The sequence below is a fragment of the Ranitomeya variabilis genome, chromosome 5 (genome assembly GCF_051348905.1).
Source record: "Ranitomeya variabilis isolate aRanVar5 chromosome 5, aRanVar5.hap1, whole genome shotgun sequence".
NCBI lineage: Eukaryota > Metazoa > Chordata > Amphibia > Anura > Dendrobatidae > Ranitomeya > Ranitomeya variabilis.
The window spans coordinates 364,219,104-364,240,597 of NC_135236.1; the positions used below are offsets into that span (position 1 = coordinate 364,219,104).

The window sequence follows — 21,494 nt, forward strand, 5'->3', positions numbered from 1 at the left end:
CCTTACATATCTGGTCGACCGACACTCCAGACCTCTCTGCCCAGGATGACGCCATGGCTCGGGTGGAATGTGCCCTCAGATTCTGCGGAGCTGGACCCCCACCTGTCGTGTAAGCGAGAGAGATAGCCTCCCTAATCCATTTCGCTTATATGTATTTAGATGCTCTAGCCCCTTTCCTTGGACCTTGGTAGGACAGGAATAGTGCATTATCCTTCTTCCAATCATTAGTGACCGAGATATATTGAAGAAGGCATCTCCTGACATCTAAGGTATGGAGCTCACTTTCTTTAGGGTTAGAAGGATTAGGGATAAACGAAGGTAAAACTATCTCCTGCGATCTGTGAAACTGGGATACTACTTTTGGTAAGTAGGCTGGGTCCGGTCTAAGGATAACTCTATCCTGGAGAAATTCTATATACGGGGGAAGTCTAGAGAGTGCCTGGATGTCTCCTATCCTGCGAGCTGATGTTATAGCTACTAGGAAAGCTGTTTTGAGAGATAACATCCTGACTGAGGCTTCATTCAACGGCTCAAAAGGGGGTTTTGTCAAAGAAGAAAGGACCAGATTTAAATCCCATGGTACCATTTTGTTTCTATACAGTGGTCTAATTCTGCCGACCGCCTTAATGAACCTCGACACCCAGTAGTTACCCGCAATGTTACATGAGAACAGGGCTCCAAGTGCTGAAACTTGTACCCTTAATGTGCTTGTGGAGAGTTTTAACTCTAACCCTCTTTGCAAAAATTCCAATATTTGACGTATTGGTACACCATCATTAATATTAAATTTTGAGGAAGTTAAGAACTTTCTCCAGGTTCTGGAGTAGATTCTTGTTGTTATCGGCTTTCTACTTCTTAAAAGGGTATCGACTAATTTAGGAGAGAAGCCTTTATTTTCTAACAATGACCGCTCAAACTCCAAGCCGTCAAATGAAGTCCCTTTACTTGTGGATGGAGTATCGGCCCCTGGGAAAGCAAATTTGGGATGTCTGGGAGTACCCAGGGATCGCCCACTGACATCATCCTGAGCCATGAAAACCAGGTTCTCCTGGGCCAAAAGGGAGCAATCAGAATGAGTCTCGCCCGATCTTCTCTGACTTTCCTCACCACTAGAGGTAGCAGGTTCAGTGGCGGGAAGGCGTAGGCCAGAGAAAAATCCCATTTTATGAGGAATGCGTCCACTGCCAGTGGATTTTCCCTGGGATTTAAGGAACAAAAGTTTTTTACTTTTTTGTTCTCCCTTGTGGCGAATAGGTCCACCACCGGTCGACCCCACAAACGGACAATCTGTCTGAAGATGTCTCCATTTAGAGACCATTCTCCTTGCTTTAGGACATTGCGGCTGAGAAAGTCCGCTTTTATGTTGTCTTTTCCTGTGATGTGCAGAGCAGTCAAAGATTGTAAATTCTCTTCTGCCACCCGGAGGAGACGATCTGTGATCTGCATCAGAGCCTCGGAGCGTGTCCCTCCTTGATGATTTATATAGGAGACTGCCACCCGGTTGTCTGAGAGGATCCTGACGTGGTGGCCCTGTAGATACATGAGGAGGTTTTTAACCGACAACTCGATTGCTAATAATTCTCTCTGATTGGAAGAGGACGTTGAGTATGGTTCCCATTGGCCTTGCACTACAATGTCATTCATGTGAGCCCCCCAACCTGAGGAGCTGGCATCCGTAGTCACAACCCGGGACACATCTATCATCCAGGGAACGCCTGCTGACAAGTTATCCCTATCCAGCCACCAATTTAGGGATTTGAGAGTCGCTGGTTCAAGCGTTATTTTTTCCTCTAATACACCCCTCAAGATCCTATCCTTAACCAAAATCTCTTTTTGGAGGGATCTAGTGTGAAAGTGTGCCCACCTTACCGCTGGAATGCACGATGTGAGGGACCCCAACAGGGACATAGCTTGCCGCAGGGTCATAGAGGGTGTATTAACTGCTTTTAGAACTTGATGCTGAATCTGAGTTAATTTATTTTCTGGAAGATAACACTGTTGTGTAGTTGAATCTAGTAATAGGCCCAGAAACTTCTGAATTTTTTGAGGCTGTAACCGAGATTTTTCAAAATTAATTATCCAGCCCAGGCGTTCCAACTTAACTCTAGTTAGCTCCAGTTGGGACAAACAGTGTTCTACAGAGTTACCTACTATGAGGAAATCATCAAGGTATGGGACAATAAGGACATTAGATTCTCGCAAGTGAGCCATCACTTCCGCCACTATTTTTGTGAATACTCTAGGGGCTGATGTTATACCGAAAGGAAGAGCCCTGTACTGAAAATGATAAACAACTCCTCCCATTAACACTGCTACCCTCAAAAACTGCTGGAAATCCACATGAATAGGTACGTGGTAATAGGCATCCTTTAAATCGACTACCACCATAAAGCAGTTTTTGAACAGTATCTTTATTGTCGAGCTGATGGACTCCATTTTAAAGGTATGCTTAACCAAATAACTGTTAAGATGTCTGAGATTTATGATGGTTCTATACGTGTTGTCGGGCTTCTGAATAAGAAACAAGGGAGAATAGAAACCTTTCCCTCTATCAGCCTCTGGAACCTGTGTAAGGACATTTTTTGAACAGAGAGACCACACCTCTTCTTCCAGAGCAGATTGCTCTAGGGGATTAGAACGCAATGGAGTCAACATAAACTTATCCCGTGGGGTATGGCAGAACTCAAGAGTAAGACCCCGAGAAATAGTATCTTGCACCCAGATACTATTCGTGATCTCTGACCATTCTGAACCAAAATGTAAAAGTCTACCCCCCACCGGGGCTCCTAGTCATTTGTCCTCCTTCTTCCTTTCTTTTGAGGAACGACGGAACATATATCCCGTACCTCGTCTACGTCTGTCATCCCACCTAGACCGATCCCTTGAAGGTGAAAAGGTACGCTTCCCTCCGCGACCGAACCTTCTTTTATTAAAGGGACGACGGTAGGACCCCAGCAGATTGGGGAACTTCTTTTTGTCATCTCCCGCCTTCTCTAGGAGTTCGTCTAAGGTGGGCCCGAATAGGTACTCCCCTTTACAAGGAATGATGCAGAGTTTTGACCTTGATTGTATATCGCCTGGCCAACATTTCAGCCAAAGAGCCCTCCTGGCCGCATTCGAGAGACCTGCTGCTCTAGCAGCCATTTTGACAGAGTCAATAGATGCATCTGATAAGAAAGCAGCCGCTTCTTGGATCAGTGGTAAGGCAGTCAAAATAGAATCCCTTGATGCACCTTCTTTTAACTGAGTCTCTAACTGTTCCAACCAGACCATCATTGATCTGGCTGTACAGGTTGAAGCCACCGCAGGCCTTAAAGAACCGGCCGCCATCTCCCAGGTACTTTTTAGAAAGGTGTCCGCTTTTCTATCAAGGGGGTCCTTAAGGGTCCCCATGTCCTCAAAAGGGAGAGAGGCCCGTTTTGCCACTTTGGCTATTGCCGCGTCCAACTTAGGGGCTTTTTCCCAGTTGGTGACTGCAGGATCATCGAATGGATATCTGCGCTTCTGCGCTGGAGGTAAGGAACCCTTTCTTTCAGGTTTTTTCCATTCTTTATTGATGAGATCCTGGATTTTCTCATTGAGCGGGAAGACTCTCCGTTTTTTCTGCTCCAACCCACTGAACATAATTTCCTCCTTGGAAAGTTGGGGTCTCGGTTCCGTTATGCCCATCGTTCCTCTGACCGCCTTAACCAGCTTATCCACTCGTTCAAGGGGTAGACAGAAGCGGGCGGTGTCCTCATCCGAGGAAGAGGATGACGCAGCTGAACCGGAAAAAACTTCCTCCTTATCCTCTTCCACTGAAGAATCGGAGAGTAACGGAGCTTTGGACTTAGAGCTTCCTCCTTGAGAAAGATCCTTTAAGGATTGTCTGACCTCCATCCTGATCATTTCCTTCAAGCTGGTGGTCATAGTAAGGGATTCCTCCGCTACCTGAGGGGGGTAAGTAAAGCAATCTAATCCCTGTAGATATAATGCTCTCCCCCTCACCCCTTTCCTGAGACCTCACCGTCTGCTGGATACAGGGCCCACATAATTTTTTAGGGCACGAATCAGGTAGGGGAACCCCGCAGATGCCACATTCCCTGTGTTTCGCCTTCCCGGCACATTTCTTCCCCTATAATGGAACATATGAGGGGAATCGTGTCACTGGGTGAACTTTCACGAAGATCACTTACCAGCGCTGCCCAAAGAAAAAGTACCGGAATACGAGGGGGATTTCCACTGGCTGATGCTCCAGACCCCTGTCTGGAGGTGCTTTTGTGGCCAGACTCACTACTCCTCCTGTCGCGATCCTTCCCTTTGGGCTTCTGGGACACCTCTTGCAGCAACTGCACGTGCTCGTCCTCCATCTTCACCATATGAGGCCAGAAGCAAGGGATCACGATCCGGAGTTCCTTTTATAACCCCTCCTCCGGTCAGCAGCTGTGCCTAGCGCTCCCCTGATTACTTCTTTCGGCCTCCCCCTGGTGCAGGCGGCAAGCCCTGGGGCTCAGAACGCCGGCGACGCTATTACCGGTGGGCGCCGCCATCTTGGATTCACTGCGCATGCGCAGGACCCCGGAAACCCGGAAGTGACCGCCGACTCCTCCCCCGGCGTCACCCGGGCTCCCAGCGCTTCAGTATCGGCGCACAGAGCGGCGAGGACGCCGGACAGAGCCGCATCACTCCCGGATGGCGCCCCCGAGCACCGCCGCATACCTGAGACCCCAGCCACCACAGAAGGAGGAGACCCAGGGGACATACTCACCCGGCGCTGGCCCGGAGACAGGACACCACCGGTGGCTGCTCCCTGCTGGAATGTCGCCACATGCAGCCCTGCCAGGACCATTGCGACATCTACCAGGAACCCCGCACCGGCCGAGGTAGGAGACCCCCTCGCTACCTGAGTCGGCCGGCCGGCCTGGGATCCTTTTGAAATCTGCAGGATCCCGTCCCGTTAGGAACAGGAAACCAACTGATGCATGGGAGAGGTGCCGCCCTTTTGTATCTGTGGGTTTCCTGTTCCTAAAGGGGCGGATCCCCTCTCTCGTGGTGCTGTCATGGGAGTCCGAATAAATGACTGCTGTAGGAAGGAGGGAAATAGGAGTGCAGCAAAGGCCAGACAGATGTTGGTGGTAGGTGGCATTACAGAAACCTGGCTTGTTGAGAGCCATGACTGGGTAACAAACATAGACACCTACACTACATTTGGAAAGGACAGGAAAAATAAAAAAGGTTGAGGGGTGTGCACCTTCGTAAAATCCACATTAAAACCTGTGCTTAATTAAGACATTGGGGGGTGGGGGTAGTTGCAGCAATGTAGAGTCACAATAGGTGACGGCAACGGAAAGCTGCTAATTGGAGATTGCTATTAGCTGAACAGGTAGAGGATGAAATGCTGCAGCAAATTAAAAAGGCAGCAAACGGTAATAGGGTTCTTATAATGGGGGATTTTAACTATCCAGACCTTCAACGGGACATAGAATCTTCTGGTTGCTCTAAAAGCCACAATTTTGTATCCACAGTTCAGGACAATTACCTCTCTCAGCTGGTTGATGAACCAACCAGGGGAGGTAATTTGCTGGATCTGGTTCTGTCAACCAGATACAATTTCAGATCTACAGGTCAGGAAGCATTTGGGAAGCAGTGACCATAACATGGTAAGTTTCAATCAAAGGGGAAATGCCAAAACCTGGAACTTTAATAGAGCTGATTTCAACAAATTAAGGGAAGAGATTAATCATATAGACTGGGACAATGTCATGGTAACTGGTGACACCGAACATAAATGGGTTATTTTTAAGGAGATACTACTAGAATCTTGCAGAAAACTTATTCACTCTGGTAATAAAATGTCAAGGAATAAAAAAAACCATTATAGATAAATAAGACAGTACAAAGTTTAATAAGACAAAAACAAAGTGCATTCAAAATCTTGAAATCCGAGAATACTGAAATAGCATTTCAGGAGTATAAAGATTTAAATAAGAAATGTAAAAAAGAAATTAAGCTAGCAATGTTAGATACAGAGAAACAAATCGCCAACAACATTAAAATAAATCCCAATTTTTTTTTTTTTATAAATACATCAATGCCAAAAAGAAAATAGATAGTATCGGCCTTTTAAAAAGATGACAATAACAAGATAATTACAGGAGGACAAAGAAAAGGCCGAGATGTTAAACAGGCACTTTTCATCCGTGTTCACCAATGAACTGCCTGTTACAGGGATCATTCAACAAGGCAAAAATCTAAAAATGCACAACGTGATACAACTAGTTTAACACAAAAAGAGTACATCGACATCTGAGCAAATTAAACATTAACAAATCCCCCGGCCCAGATGGCATACATTCACGGATACTGAGGGAATTGAGCTCAATAATTGACAAACCACTGTATCTCATATTCTTAGACTCTCTTGTAACAGGGGTGGTGCCACAGGATTGAAGGATGGCTCACGTGGTACCAATATTTAAGAAAGGTAAGAAGGTGGATCCAGGCTGCCACCATCGGCAGCTAATACCTGGCTACCTGTTAAACCCAGAAATTCCTTCTGGCATGTGTGGCATGTGTGTGGTCTGCGATTTCATTCAAACAGGTAACACTTTGGCAATGATACTACTGGCAAAGTCTTTCAGGTGAAAGATTTCATCAATTGCAAAACTAAAGTCATGATATTCAAGGGACTTGCGGTTGTGGCAAAGCCTATGTGGCCAAGACGATCAGAGAGTTTAGGAGAAGGGGAAAAACATTTGGGGGATATTAGGAATGAACGGGACACATTCCTGGCTAGACATGTCAATCGCATTCTACAAGATAACATTAAAGTGATCAAATTTATAAGGCTTGCCAAAATAAAATCGCTGAAAAGGGAAGGGCAATTTTAATAAAATATTCTTAGAGAGAGTCCCGATAGATTTTTCGTCTCAACACTTGCCACCCCCAAGGTTTAAATGAACAGCAGAATTACAGCTGCTTCTCATAAATATCCCGTTTATTTATCTATCCGGTGTAATTAGCGGCCCCCCATACCTCCTCCATGTTGGGAAATCCTCACCTCCCCTCTCTTATGGGTGTTTTGTACTCAACTGCCCCTGTGATAGTTACCAGTCCCCTCTATGCCCGATATCCTGCTCCTTTGAGCTCAGCCTTTAATAACGGGTCATATTATGGTCAATCTGGACATTTACGTGTACCTTTGGGTTTTTCCACTGCTTTACCTAACTATGTCCCCTGTCCCTCCAAAAGTATAAACACCCCTATTGTCTGATAGAGACCTCCATTAACACCACCAGGGCATGATGCCAGCTGTGTTTTTGTACAATTCACAGTCAATATCAACCCCAAGCTTCATTATCCCGATTGCCACCGCACCAGTGCAATCAGGAGGAGCGAAGGCAAAGCACCAGAATTGGAGCATCTAATGTGAAGCGTCACTTCTGGGGTGGCTACGGGCTGTTTTTTCTAGGTTGGGAAAGGCACAATAACCATGGACCTTCCCAGCCTGAGCTCACAACTGTCTGCTCTACCTTTGCTGGTTACCAAAAATTGTGGGAGCCCAAGTCATTTTTGGCAATTAGTAATTGGGTTACTATAAGTACAGTAAGCTACACATGCAAGACACCATCTATATCTCACAGAGCCCTATTTATCCATCATCTATTTACCGCATATCTATCTTTGCATATCTTTAACACCTAGAAATCTGCAATTTCTATTCCGGTACATGTCACACAGACGGCCAACCGAAAAACACACATAGTAAAAAATAAATAAATAAATAAAAAATGGACGTCTCATGCGTACATGTTGAGGGGGCCTAAAACTGAGTCACTGGATGTAATTGTTCTGTGGCTGTGTCTGATCAGTGCCATATTCTTTAGCATGTTCTATAGCACTGAACTTAATGAATCGGAGCCTTTGTATCTGGGCCAACATCACTTTGTAGATTAAGTCTGGCGTTTCATAATTTCAATCATGGGTGTGCGGGAATAAGAGCGGAAGTGACGATATGACTGAAGGACAGCGCGCTTTATAAAAGCTGCGCGCTGAGACCAGGACTCTGCTGCACACAGCATTGGCAACGGTCAGAGGGAGGATTGAAGCCCGCAAATCTGAGTCCTCTGATGAACCCTTTTATCCCAAGGGGGAAACGTGTTGGGCAATAGAGAGAGCTGAACAATGGCTGATAAGTACCACAATTTGGTGGAAACTTTCTTGAGATTATTTTTTCTACCCATGTTTATGTTATCAGGTGTGAGCTGGGAACTTGAGTATCTGTTATATCTCTAAGCTGCCAGTACCCTGTTTTCCTTCTGTTTTTAGAGAATGGCAGATAATTATCTGATGGGTATTATGCAATATGATCATTATGCAATATGATTACTGAAGTATGGCATCTACCAGCATGTGATTGAGTACTCAGAGTGGGTCATTTGACACAAATATATGGGCATTGTGCAATGGTAATATTGAATGCAGCATTTGCCATTATTATAAAGGTCACCTGAGAAAAAAGGTACATGTTATTAGATCGTTGAAAATCTAAGGGTACAGTGCAACAAATAGTGATTTCACATTTTTTATTTAAAAGTGTAATATTACTGGCAGCATCTTAGACTTTATCCTTATTATCAGGTACTGGGCCTCTCACTTTAAGGAATTTTTTGAAAAAATGTTGTTTTTTTTGGTCCCTGTTGGAAATATTGTTATTTAGATCTTGGCCCTATCATTCGATATAGGTCAGTTTGCTGCTATTTTCTGACTATTTTCCATCTATGTTATTCCTGGTAATACGAGATAACTTTTTACATTGAGTTTTTTTTGTATGTTAGTGTAAGATTTTTTTAGGGTGCATAAGGGCCCTTTAGGGCTGCCGACGTTGAGCGGGGGGCGCCATTACGTCAACAAGTAGGGTGCCAACCTCCGCTGTCAGCAAGGGTGAGCCTAGGGAGAGATTCATCCTAGTTACACATTTTTTCTTCCCTCCTAAAATTGGCATTTTTTGCACTCTTTTTTGACAACCACTATTATGCGATATACCTTTTAAATTTATATTAATAAAGGATGATTTTAGAAGTCTAAGGTTTGTTGGTTTGTGATAATAGTAAGACTTCATCGAGAATTTTTGTTATGAAGGTTTTTCTTTGGTGTGCGGGAAAAAGAGGAGTCCAATTCCTTAAGAGGAGAGTAATATTTCTGGCAACATGCAGGGAGACACGCATCACTGATGCACCGCTTTCATTAAGTGGTGTGTGCCTCAACAAAAATGTAACTTCAGTCAAAGACTGGAGTAACATTTCTGCCACTTTTAATTAATCTGTTGGGCGGACACTGCCACATTTAGTCACCTCCCCAGCTCTACTCACTTTAGCAAAGCTATTCAAAAGTGGCATGAAAATGGCAAGTCACAATTTTTTTGCATAACTTTTTGTATAAGACGCACTTTTTTCCTCTAAAAATATGGAGGAAAATGGGGGGCGATTCTTATAGTCCGGATGTACCTGCCGAACGGAGTAGCGGGTCACAGGAGTCAGGAGCAGGCGGCTGCGGCTAAGTCCTGGGCCCACTGCTAAAGAGAAATTATTATTCACTGCATTCCACGCCTATGGGCGTGGAGGGCAGTGAATATTCATTTCTTTTTAATAACATCCTGTATGCATGGCCCCATCCTTACCCTGGTATGATTGGCCTCCATCCCCATTCTGGTATGCATGGCTCCATCCTTACCCTGGTAATGGAGTGGCTATTCATTCTCTTTAGTAGCGTGAAAGCCCGATCTGCAGCTGACAGTGTTCACTACTAAAGAGCAATGACTACTCACTGCCCTCCACGCACATAGTCCCGGCGTGCAGAGCAGTGAGTATTCCGGCAACTGTGCTCTGCTTGTAAGCAGCACATGACATCCCTGTCACGCGCGGTTTAAAAGCGCGGCTTAAAAGCATAAGGCTATGTTCACACTTTGCGGTTTTTGCTGCGGATCCGCAGCGGATTTGCCTCTGAGGATCCGTAGCAGTTTTCCATGCAGGGTACAGTACAATGTTACCCTATGGAAAACAAAAACCGCTGTGCCCACTTGGCTTTTTTCCTCTGGAAAATCCATGCGGATTTTCTGCGGAAAAAAAGAAGTAGCATGTCTATTCTTTCTGCGGATTCCGCAGCGGTTTTCCACCTGCACCAATAGGAAAGTGCAGTTTGAAAACCGCAGTGGAATCTGCAGTAGAAACCGCACAAAAAACCGCAGTGAAAAGCACCGCGGTTTTGCACTGCAGTTTTTGCAAATCCGCTGCGGAAAAATCCGCAGCTAATTCCGCAAAGTGTGAACAAGCCCTAAAGCAGGTGCTGGCATCAGAACAAGATGCTGCGAGGGAGCACAGGAAGGTAATGTTTTGTTTTTTTTATGTTTTTCTGATGGGGCTACGCATACAAGGACAGAGATGTGGGTCCTGCATAGCAGGATGGGGACCAATCATACCAGAATAAAGGGAGCCATGCATACTACGATAGGGGCGAGGGGGGACCATTCCTACCACGATAGAGGCGAGGGGGGACCATTCCTACCACGATAGAGGCGAGGGGGGACCATTCCTACCACGATAGGGGCGAGGGGGGACCATTCCTACCACGATAGGGGCGAGGGGGGACCATTCCTACCACGATAGGGGCGAGGGGGGACCATTCCTACCACGATAGGGGCGAGGGGGGACCATTCCTACCACGATAGGGGCGAGGGGGGACCATTCCTACCACGATAGGGGCGAGGGGGGACCATTCCTACCACGATAGGGGCGAGGGGGGACCATTCCTACCACGATAGGGGCGAGGGGGGACCATTCCTACCACGATAGGGGCGAGGGGGGACCATTCCTACCACGATAGGGATGAGGGGGACCATTCCTACCACGATAGGGATGAGGGAGCCATGTCTAGTAGGCCAAAGATGAGGCAGACATGCATACAAGGATAGGGATGAGTTGGGCCATGCAAACCAGGATAGGGGATATTGGTACAGAATTGACCACATTTTTTGCTTCATTTTTTTTCTCTAATTCACTCTTCAAAATCCTAAGGGCGTCTTATGGTCTGGTGCGTCTTATACAGCGGGTACGAAATTATTCATACACCTTTAAATTTTTCACTCTGTTTCATTGCAGTCATTTGGTAAATTCAAAAAAGTTCATTTTTTTTCTCATTAATGAAATGTAGTAATGTTCTCAAATTTATTAAAAAAGAAAAACTGAAATATCACATGGTCATAAGTATTCAGACCCTTTGCTCAGTATTACTCAATACTAGAAGCACCCTTTTGAGCTAGTACAATCATGAGTCTTCTCGAGATAGATGCAACAAGTTTTTCACACCTGGATTTGGGGATCATCTACCATTCTTCCTTGCAGACCCTCTCCAGTTCCATCAGGTTGGATGGTGAATGTTGGTGGACAGCCATTTTCAGGTCTCTCCAGAGATGCTCAATTGGGTTTAGGTTAGGGCTCTGGCTGGGCCAGTCAAGAATGGTCACAGAGTTGTTCTGAAGCCACTTATTTTAGCTGTGTGCTTAGGGTCATTGTCTTGTTGGAAGGTGAACCTTCGGCCAAGTCTGAGGTCCAAAGCACTCTGGAAGAGGTTTTCATTCAGGATATCTCTGTACTTGGCCACATTCCTTGAAAGACAACCAGTCGTCCTGTCCATGCAGCTGAAAAACACCCCCATAGCATGATGCTGCCACCACGTTTCACTGTTGGGATTGTATTGAGCAGGTGATGAGCAGTGCCTGGTTTTCGACACACATACCGCTTAGAATTATCACCAAAAAGGTCTATCTTCGTCTCATCAGACAGTCTGGGAGTCCTTCATGTGTTTTTTTAGCAAACTATGCAGGCTTTCATATGTCTTGCACTGATGAGAGGCTTCCGTCGGGCCATAAAGGCCCGAGTGGTGGAGTGCTACAATGATAGTTGACTTTGTGGAACTTTCTCTCATCTCCCTACTGCATCTCTGCAGCTGAGCCACAGTGATTTTGGGGTTCTTCTTTACCTCGCTCACCAAGGCTTTTCTCTCACAATTGCTCAGTTTGGCTGGACGGCCAGGTCTAGGAAGACTTCTGGTGGTCCCAAGCTTCTTCCATTTAAAATTCTGTTGTAATCTTGGCAAGGCACAGATCTGGCTACAATTCTGTCTGTGAGCTCCTTGGCCTGTTCCTTTGACCTCATGATTCTCATTTGGTATGACATGCACTGTGAGCTGTGAGGTCTTCTATAGACAGGTGTGTGCGCCTTTCCAAATCAAGTCCTATCAGTTTAATTAAAAACAGCTGGACTCCAATGAAGGAGAAGAACCATCTCACGGAGGACCACAAGGAAATGGGCAGCATGTGACTTAAATATGAGTGTCTGAGCAAAGGGTCTGAATACTTATGACCATGTGATAGTTCAGTTTTTCTTTTTTATTAAATTTGCAAAAATTTCTACATTTCTGTTTTTTTCAGTCAAGATGGAGTGTACATTAATGTGAAAAAATTAACTTTTTTGAATTTACCAACTGGCTGCAATGAAACAAAGAGTGAAAAATTTAAAGGGGTCTGAATACTTTCCGTACCCACTGTAGTCCGAAACAAACAGTAAATGAAGACACTCCCAAGTTAAAACAGTAGATTTTCACCTCTGGCAATGTTTCCTTACCATGCTTTAGACTACTTCACATCAAAAGTAAAGTTACTTTAAAATGGCACAAAGATCGTAAAAGTAAGATATCACCGTATTTTTCGGACTATAAGATGCACTTTTTTCCTCCAAAAATGTGGAGGAAAATGGAGGGTGCGTCTTATAGTTCGGATGTATCGGCTCTGGTAGTGGTGGGGAAGCGGCAAGGCAGCGGGCCACAGAGGCAGGAGCCAGCTGCTGAGGCTAACTCCTGTGCCCGCTGCTAAAAAGAAATGAATATTCACTGCATTCCACGCCCATGGGTGTGGATGGCAATAAATATTAATTTCTCTTTAACAGCATCCTTGCGTGATTGGCGCCAGCCAAAGACATTATAATATATATATATATATATATATATATATATATATATATATATATATATATATATATATATATATATATATATATATATATATGTCTTCGGCTGGCGCCAATCACGCAAGGATGATATATATATATATATATATATATATATATATATATATATATATATATGTATATATATATATATATATATATATATATATATATATATATATATATATTATATATATATATATAGATGTCGTCGTCATGGACAAGTCCATGTATATCAGTGAAGTTATGAGACAACTGCAGGATGGAAATGTGTATTGTAAGATGGACAGTGACCCCAAATATAATATTGATAGGGAAATTAGAATGATTTTGAAAGAAGCAGTAGATGGTTATATCATAGACCAAGAATTGCATGATTATTTGCTAGTTGAACATCCACGGACACCAGTATTGTATCTAACACCTAAAATTCATAAAACCTTAAAAAACCCTCCTGGCCGCCCGATTATATCGGGGGTCAAATCAATATTCAATAAAATAGGCATTTTTCTAGATAGAATATTTAATCCCATGGTAAAAAACGGCAAGGCATATATTAAAGATACAACAGACTTCCTTAGAAAGCTTGAAGGGGTAAAATTGAACCAGGAGGTGATACTTGCGTCTTTTGACGTGGTATCACTATACACGTCCATCGATCATGAACGAGGATTAAAAGCGGTGGAGAAAAAATTGGACTCAGCTAAATACACTTGTGAAGGAAAAACTCTTATACTAAAACTGTTGGAAACTATCTTGAAAAGAAATTATTTTTTATTTGGTGATGTTTTTTACACCCAAAAACGGGGAACTGCTATGGGGGCCAATATGGCCCCCTCCTACGCAAATCTGGTGATGGAGGTCCTTGAGGAGGAATGGATCTACGTGTCCCACCATTTCCAGCATGTGCTGGTATGGTGGAGATACGTGGATGACGTGTTCCTCCTCTGGACTGGAACTCAAGAAAAATTGGATGACTTTCTGGGTTTTCTAAATACCATAGACCTGACAATTAAATTCACATTAGTCTCCTCTAAAAGGGAACTGCAATTTCTGGATGTGTTGGTTAAACAAAAGGAGGGTAAACTAGATACTACTCTATTTGTAAAAGTAACGGATAAGAACAACTTACTAGCATACGATAGCCACCATCCACGTAATATGGTGAAATCGATACCATTGGGGCAGCTACTTAGGGTACGCCGTATAGTACAAGATGAAGAAGAAGTGGATTGGGTAATGGACTCACTCATAAAGAAATTTAAAAATAGAGGATACCCGAAAGAACTTTTGACAGTTGCTAAGCAGAAGGTCTTAAAATTAGAAAGAAGTGAACTAATAAATGAAAGAACGAGGAATACTAAGAAAAAACATCTAGACCGTATACCGCTTGTAGCAACTTATGTGGAAGAGAGCAGTGAGATAAGTAAAATTATAAAAAAACACTGGGGGATGCTGGGAAAGTGTCTCCCAGGTGTAAAGGAGTTTAAACTGCCACCCCTTTTCTCATATAGGAAAAATAGAAATATAAAGGATTATCTTGTAAAATCGGATATAGGATCCTTTAAAAAGAGTGCACAAGCAACTTTGACAGGTAGGAATAAAACTGGCTGCTTTCCCTGCCTAGGATGCGTTAATTGTGCATATATGGATAAAGGCCCCACATTTCAGCACCCTGAAACAAAAAAAGTATATAAAATTAAACAATTTCTGACTTGCGGTTCAGATCACGTTGTCTACCTATTAATGTGCCCATGTAATTTGTGGTACATTGGGGAGACAACGTGTGAATTTAAAGTCAGAATGAATCAGCACAGATACACGATTAGGAAAAAAAGAATGGACCTCCCGGTACCGAAACATTTCACAGAAAATAAACATTCAGAAAAAGATCTCAGGTGTAAAATTATAGATGTAGTACCTATTCAGAGGAGAGGAGGGAATAGGGAGCAAATCCTAAAGAAAAAAGAGCTTATGTGGATTTACGAGCTCAATACCTTGAAACCCAAAGGGTTAAATGTTGACTTTAAGATACATGCTATTACTTAGAAGATATACGTGTAATTCACTTTGACAGATAATGTAGGGACCCTTTGTACATGTATTAGGGGTATAATGAAATATCTCTAAATTTTTACTATTTATTTATATCTTCTCCATTTTTTTAGATGCATTGGGGCGGAGCATGAAAAGCGTGGAGGACGAATAAAAAATAATGCATGAAATTTACGCAAAATGAAAATTAATTTGAATTTCTTTAAATAAAGAACGAATAATGAAATTGGATATTGTATTTATTTATTAATCTTAAAAACCGATGATACCGTGTATATGGGCATATTAACAAATATAATTGGAACCAGGACTCAGGTGTAACTACTTTTGTGGTCACAGTTGCGGTATATTGACCTGAGAAGGTTAATTGCCGTAACCTAATACCGCATGACTCCCGGAGACAACCTGAGTAAGGTGCCGTCCGGTGTGTCAGGGTGGGAACTAACACCATAAAGAAGTCCGTATGGTAACAATTGAATACACAATGTGCCCGACACGCAAGTGTCAATAGGAAGCCACAACAAAGATGGCGCTATTGAAAGGACGCGCGCATGCGCTAATGGGGAGTGCCACACAAGGTAGTGGATTGGCTGGCTAGTCATCGCATAGGGATGACACAGTGAGACATGCGCAGTAGATCTAACAAGACGCTGAAAGGAAATAATGGCGTCCTCCACGCTGAACATGCATCTGCCGGGTAAAGTAAAGACCTTTTATGCATACAGTACTGTATGATATGGGGAAGTAGGAAGATGTTTTATATATTTTTATTGGCACAGCTACGGTTAAACATGGTTAGCACATATGCACTTTATGAAAATGTAAATCTAAGTAGCACCTTACAATGCATAAGTGGACACAATTAAGGATGTTGTAGATATGTATAAAAGGGAAGCACATGAACATACTCACTGCTTGAGAAAAGCTCATTGTGAGCTGAAACGTTGCCTGAATATGTGGGTAGATTAAACCCTGCACATTTTTTCACTGAAACAATGGAGTGCTGCCTCTTTTTTTGAAATATATTATATATATATATATATATATATATATATATATATATATATATATATATATATATATATATATATATATATATACATATATATACATACACACATATACACACACTTACATTCCCGACGCTCCCTCGCAGCATCTTGTTCGAATGCCAGCAGCTGCTTTATGCTTGAAGGGTAGCTGTGAGTATTCATTGTTTTATAATAGTGAGCAGTGGCAGCCGTAACGTGTGCCATTACTTAAGAGAAATGAATATTCACCGCATTCTACTTCCATGGTGCGTGGAATGCGGTGAATATTCATTCCCTTTAGTAATGGCACGCATGACCGCTGGCAGCTGCAGGAAGGCTCCAGCTGACACTGCTCGGTATTATAGAACAATTAATACTCACTGCTCTCCACGCATACAGTCCTGGCATGCAAAGCAGTGAGTATGCCAGCAGCTACCCTTGCTTGCAAGCAGCGCATGACGTCCCTGCCACATCCTATATTGCTACACTCTGTGGTCTTTGGTAAAAGGTTCCAGCACAATTACAATTTCAAGAGTTGACATGCCATTAAATCTAGCATTCTTTTGTTATAAAACAGTCAAATCACAATCAATCTTAAAGAATTGAATGCAAAAGAAGTTGGAAAATGCAGGACTATTTACCAGTATCCAGTGTTTCAGTAGATCTTACAACCTGTCACAACTTGCTTCTGAAAAGGAGGATCACTGTAGGGCCTAACTGAAAATATGTTAAGTATGTAGCCAGAAAGGATTGAAAATGCTGACATTTCACAGCCAATAGTAAGACATAAGAGTGGCGCAGTCATAATCCCACAGATCTCACTGAAACATACACATTCACATCCAGTTTCTACAGAGCATGCAGCGCTCACTTCCCTTATAATTTAGGATCAGAGTAAATATTTTGTACAAGAATGTGATAACTTACAAGTCAGTGAATTTCTCCAGGGATAAGTCAGGTGTAAACACATCTAGTAGGCCAATGACCTGCAAAACAGCAGTACAGGCAAACGGTTTATTGGTCTGCATTTTAACCATTTACATATTCATTAAAAAAATTAAACAGGATACCATTTGTTTCTTTTATGGCAAAGAAATAGTGAGCTATCATAAAGCTATGTTCACACATGACATTTTTGCAGCTTTTCTTATGCAGCACATTTGTGTGCAAAACATGCAGCGTTTTACAGTACCAGCATAATCTGAGATTTTACAGATTTTTTTTCCCTGCATGCATTTTGAGCCCTGACAAAATGACAATGTCAATTGCTTCAGCATTTTAGTAGTACTTTTAACTAGTGATGAGCGAATATACTCGTTACTCGAGATTTCTCGAGCATACTCGGGGGTCCTCCGAGTATTTTTTAGTGCTCGGAGTTTTCATTTTTCTTTCCGCAGCTGAATGATTTACATCTGTTAGCCAGCATAATTACATGTGGGGATTCCCTAGCAACCAGGCAACCCCCACATGTACTTATGCTGGCTAACAGATGTAAATCATTCAGCTGCGGCAAGAAAAACGAAATCTCCGAGCACTAAAAAAATACTCGGAGGACCCCCGAGTATGCTCGGGAAATCTCGAGTAACGAGTATATTCACTCATCACTACTTTTAACCTATTAAAATAGAGTTAAATGCAAGTAAAAATTGTGCAATAAAACATGTAAAACACATGACGTATGCAGACTTTCCTACCCCCACTGTGGTTTTTGGTGCAGATTTAAAAAAATGCAGCAAAACCCAACATGTGAACATACCCCATGTAGATGCATTAGCGCTTTGGCTAAAAATGATCCAACACCCAGGGAGTCATTGAGCGGTCCTCGTCTGGTGGCATGCTAGAATTTTTTTTCTGTGGTTTCTAAAACTGCTCAAAGATGCTACACTACAACCAGCAAATTTCAAGTTTTAATACCCATGCCCTATCAAGTCCTTACCAGAGGGATTCCATAAGGGTAATACATAAATAAGACACTAATGTATGGGCAACCTTTTTAACCTACAGTGATTTTGTCCCAGATGACTACCTTCACAGAACAAGTCATTCAGAAAATGGCTACATCTTCTGTTTCCATGTAAAAAAAAAAAAAATTGCTATACGCACTAGACTGGTCAAATTTGTGGCTCAGTCTAGTGCAAATGGCTATACCCACATGTACACATAGATACATGTATATCACTCATCTGAGCATAGTCTTACTGAATTGTAGCCAAACATGCAAGCTACTAGAGGTCAGAAGCAGTTGGCATTTTCTACTATTCCAGAAAAGGTTCCAATGCACATTAGTGGACCAATTCATTACAAGAGGTTGCATTTGTGAGACAACACCTTTAAACAACAAATCAGCCAAGTTATGTATTGATATGAAAGCACATAAGCAAATCTAAGTACAGTATATTGGTTGTCAATAGAATTACTAAAATTAGATGCTGTATATTTGGGAAATGGTTTAATACGGTCTTCAACAACATTACTGAAGAGGACGGTTCAAGACCTCAGGCTGTGCACATTTACATTGGAGACTTCGCTTACAGCTCATGTCGCAAATTACAGCAAATATGATTTACAAATAACAGTGATTATTTTCTTAAAGGTAAATAAATTAACAAAAAAATGGTAGAAAGTGATGTGTCCCATCCTATTCCTAAAGAGAAGGCACAAAGGAGAGATGGAGGAAGGCAAATGAGGACATAACATGTAATTATACATTTAGGCTTTGTCCTACTCCCTAGATTTCCTGCTATTAGGGTATGTGCAGACGTTCAGTAATGCTGGTTATTGGACGCAGGCGATTCCACATATGTTCATTGAACAGTACGGATGGATTCACCGCATCCAATACATTGACAGTTATCTTGCGGAGACTCAGACATGCTGCAGCCTGGAAAGACGCGGCACATGTCAGTCTCCACGGGTGATCCTCTGCACGCATAGTGGACAAGGGATTTCTTAAAATCCCATCCACTATGCTGTAACATCTGGACGCTGGTGGTTGGACGCGGCACAAGTACGCAGCATCAGCATCCAAGCCGCAGCGTTTACTGACCGTGTGCACCTATCCTTAAAGAGAGGATGCCACATTCCATAATATAACATAGTTGGAAACTTTACATATGAAAAAGCTCAACCATTATCCTTGGGTCTAAGGGGCAACATTATTCTTGTGGAGAGTTACAAGCCAATCCAGGCATGTCAGAGTGAGGAGACTTATAAGCCATGCATGCTTCTTTGGGAAATTCAACATGCAAATTGTCTCTTCAGAGGGGGAAGAGGATGAGAACTCTAGCACCACCTATTGGAAGCAGCAATCCTAAAAGGCTATGTATATTGACTATTGGGATCGCTACTTCCAAAAGGTGGTGCGAAAGTGCTAGCCCTCTTCCGCTCTGAAGAGACAATTTGCAATTATAACCATTATCCTTCAATGTTGTGAGTGGCAACAAGCCCCATGAGACACTAGTCAATTCTTTCTAGATTTTAAACATGGCGATTAGAATACACTACTAGTAATTAGTGTAGCCCTAATATAGATAATATACTGGTACATATATCAACACTGCTCTCTAACACTAATATCACTGAGTATCACACTAGGTCAGCATGCAAGCTTCACAATGGAAGCACAGATGTTCAGTGTAACCATCGGCACGTATGTAAACAGTGCTGGCATGCATGGCTCATACTAGAGGCAAAGGATGATTTGGTACTCATCTGTAATGCGTAGTAAGTATATTAAACTTCGTCTGAATTGTTTTTTTCTTGCACATTTTTCGGATATTGGTGACATATGGACATGCATTCTGAGGTTTATGCCATTGGGTCATTATATTAAATGAGTAAATGATTATAGCTTATCGCATTCACTTCTAAGTGGGATTTTTCTTCACGTCATATTAGACATTAATGTGAGTCACGATATCTAGTCGCAGTGACATTTGAAGTATTGACTACTTATCCGATCGTTCTTTCACCCTATTTATTGATTTTACTATATATTAGGCTTAAGGTGCACCAGGGCCTTTAGGGCTAGCCTCCGTTGAGTGGGGGCGCCATACCGTAGAAACTTGGGTGCCAACCCCCATTGATAGGTAGGGCATCGCCATCCGCTAGGAATTTTTAGGGCCTATTAGCCCACATACTGTGATTTTTTTCTGAGTCTCCGTGACCGATTTTGATACCCTTCTGCCCCACTTTTTTCATTTTCTCTTCAATGGATGCACTATTGCTTATTGGATTTAATATATGTATTGTATTCCTGCCTATCATGCAATACTTTTAGACAACTTTCTAATAAAAGTTACATTTTAGGAGTCTTTTTTTTCTGTTTTGGTTTTTACAGAGAAATTAGCATCCGAAGACATACTAACAGTGGACTTAGATTGTGAGCCCCAATGGGGACAATGACGACAATGCCTATGAAGCGCTCTGGAAAATGATGGCGTTCTAGGAGAATAGTAATAATACTAATAATACTAATAACTAGATGGGCATTTCCTGAAGGAAATACATGGTGCTTGAACAGCGCTGCCAGCTTTACAGCAGTGTATCAGGTGTCGACTGTAAGAAAGTAAAGTTAGAATATGAATGTTGTGTATAGCGATGGCACAACCTGGGATGGGTTGTATATGCAGCCAATTGGAGTGATGTAGTGATGTCAGCATCATATAATATTGGTGCAGGCTAAAGGACCTGTGTGATGTCACCACCATTTGCTTCAAGGGGACGCTGGGACCCACAATGATGAAATGAACGGGGTCCGGACACTTGTGAAGAACAGGCAGTCTGTCCTAGGCGGTGTCTGTATGTAAGAAATTGTGGCTGCTCAGTTTGATTTATTGATTTCACTAGAACTTCTGATTGCAGCGAATAATCTCTCTAGCAGCAAGTTCTCACAGGTAGACTCTGCTAATGTAAAGTCTGTCTGCTTTTGGCAGATTTTAATAGGGACGGACATAATGGAAACAAACTATTTTTATGCAGCTAATGAAGTCACATTTAGGGCTAGCACACAGTCAGAATAAATAATCGGTCGAATTCGGATGTAAAAATCGGACTGTGTGTACTAGCCCTTATAAAGCAGTGTATAAGTGTACACATACTACAGTATGATTACTTACATATAGCTTTAAAATCAAAGGATCAAAGGAAAGTGAATTAGCATGTTTTATGCCAAGTCAGAGAACAGGAAGCCTATGCTAGTACTGCACCACACACACCAGATGCTCTTACGCTTCATGCCCCTTTGACAATATGAAGTAAAAACACAAACAACTTTGTAAATTGTAAATGGGTGGTGGTGGTGACAGCTTTTAACTAGCAGATTAGGAAGAACAGGTCTCACACAGTGAAACTGCCTGACAGACAGCTC

The 21,494-nt window shown here is 42.6% G+C and overlaps 1 protein-coding gene across 1 annotated transcript in view; it reads right to left on the reverse strand.

The window, feature by feature from the left end:
* MAPK12 (mitogen-activated protein kinase 12) overlaps nucleotides 1-21,494 on the reverse strand; it is a 194,029-nt gene that overhangs the window by 109,034 nt on the left and 63,501 nt on the right. The window contains exon 3 of the mRNA XM_077264916.1: nucleotides 17,054-17,112. Within this exon, the coding sequence (XP_077121031.1) occupies nucleotides 17,054-17,112 (59 nt within the window). The remainder of the gene's footprint in view (nucleotides 1-17,053; nucleotides 17,113-21,494) is intronic.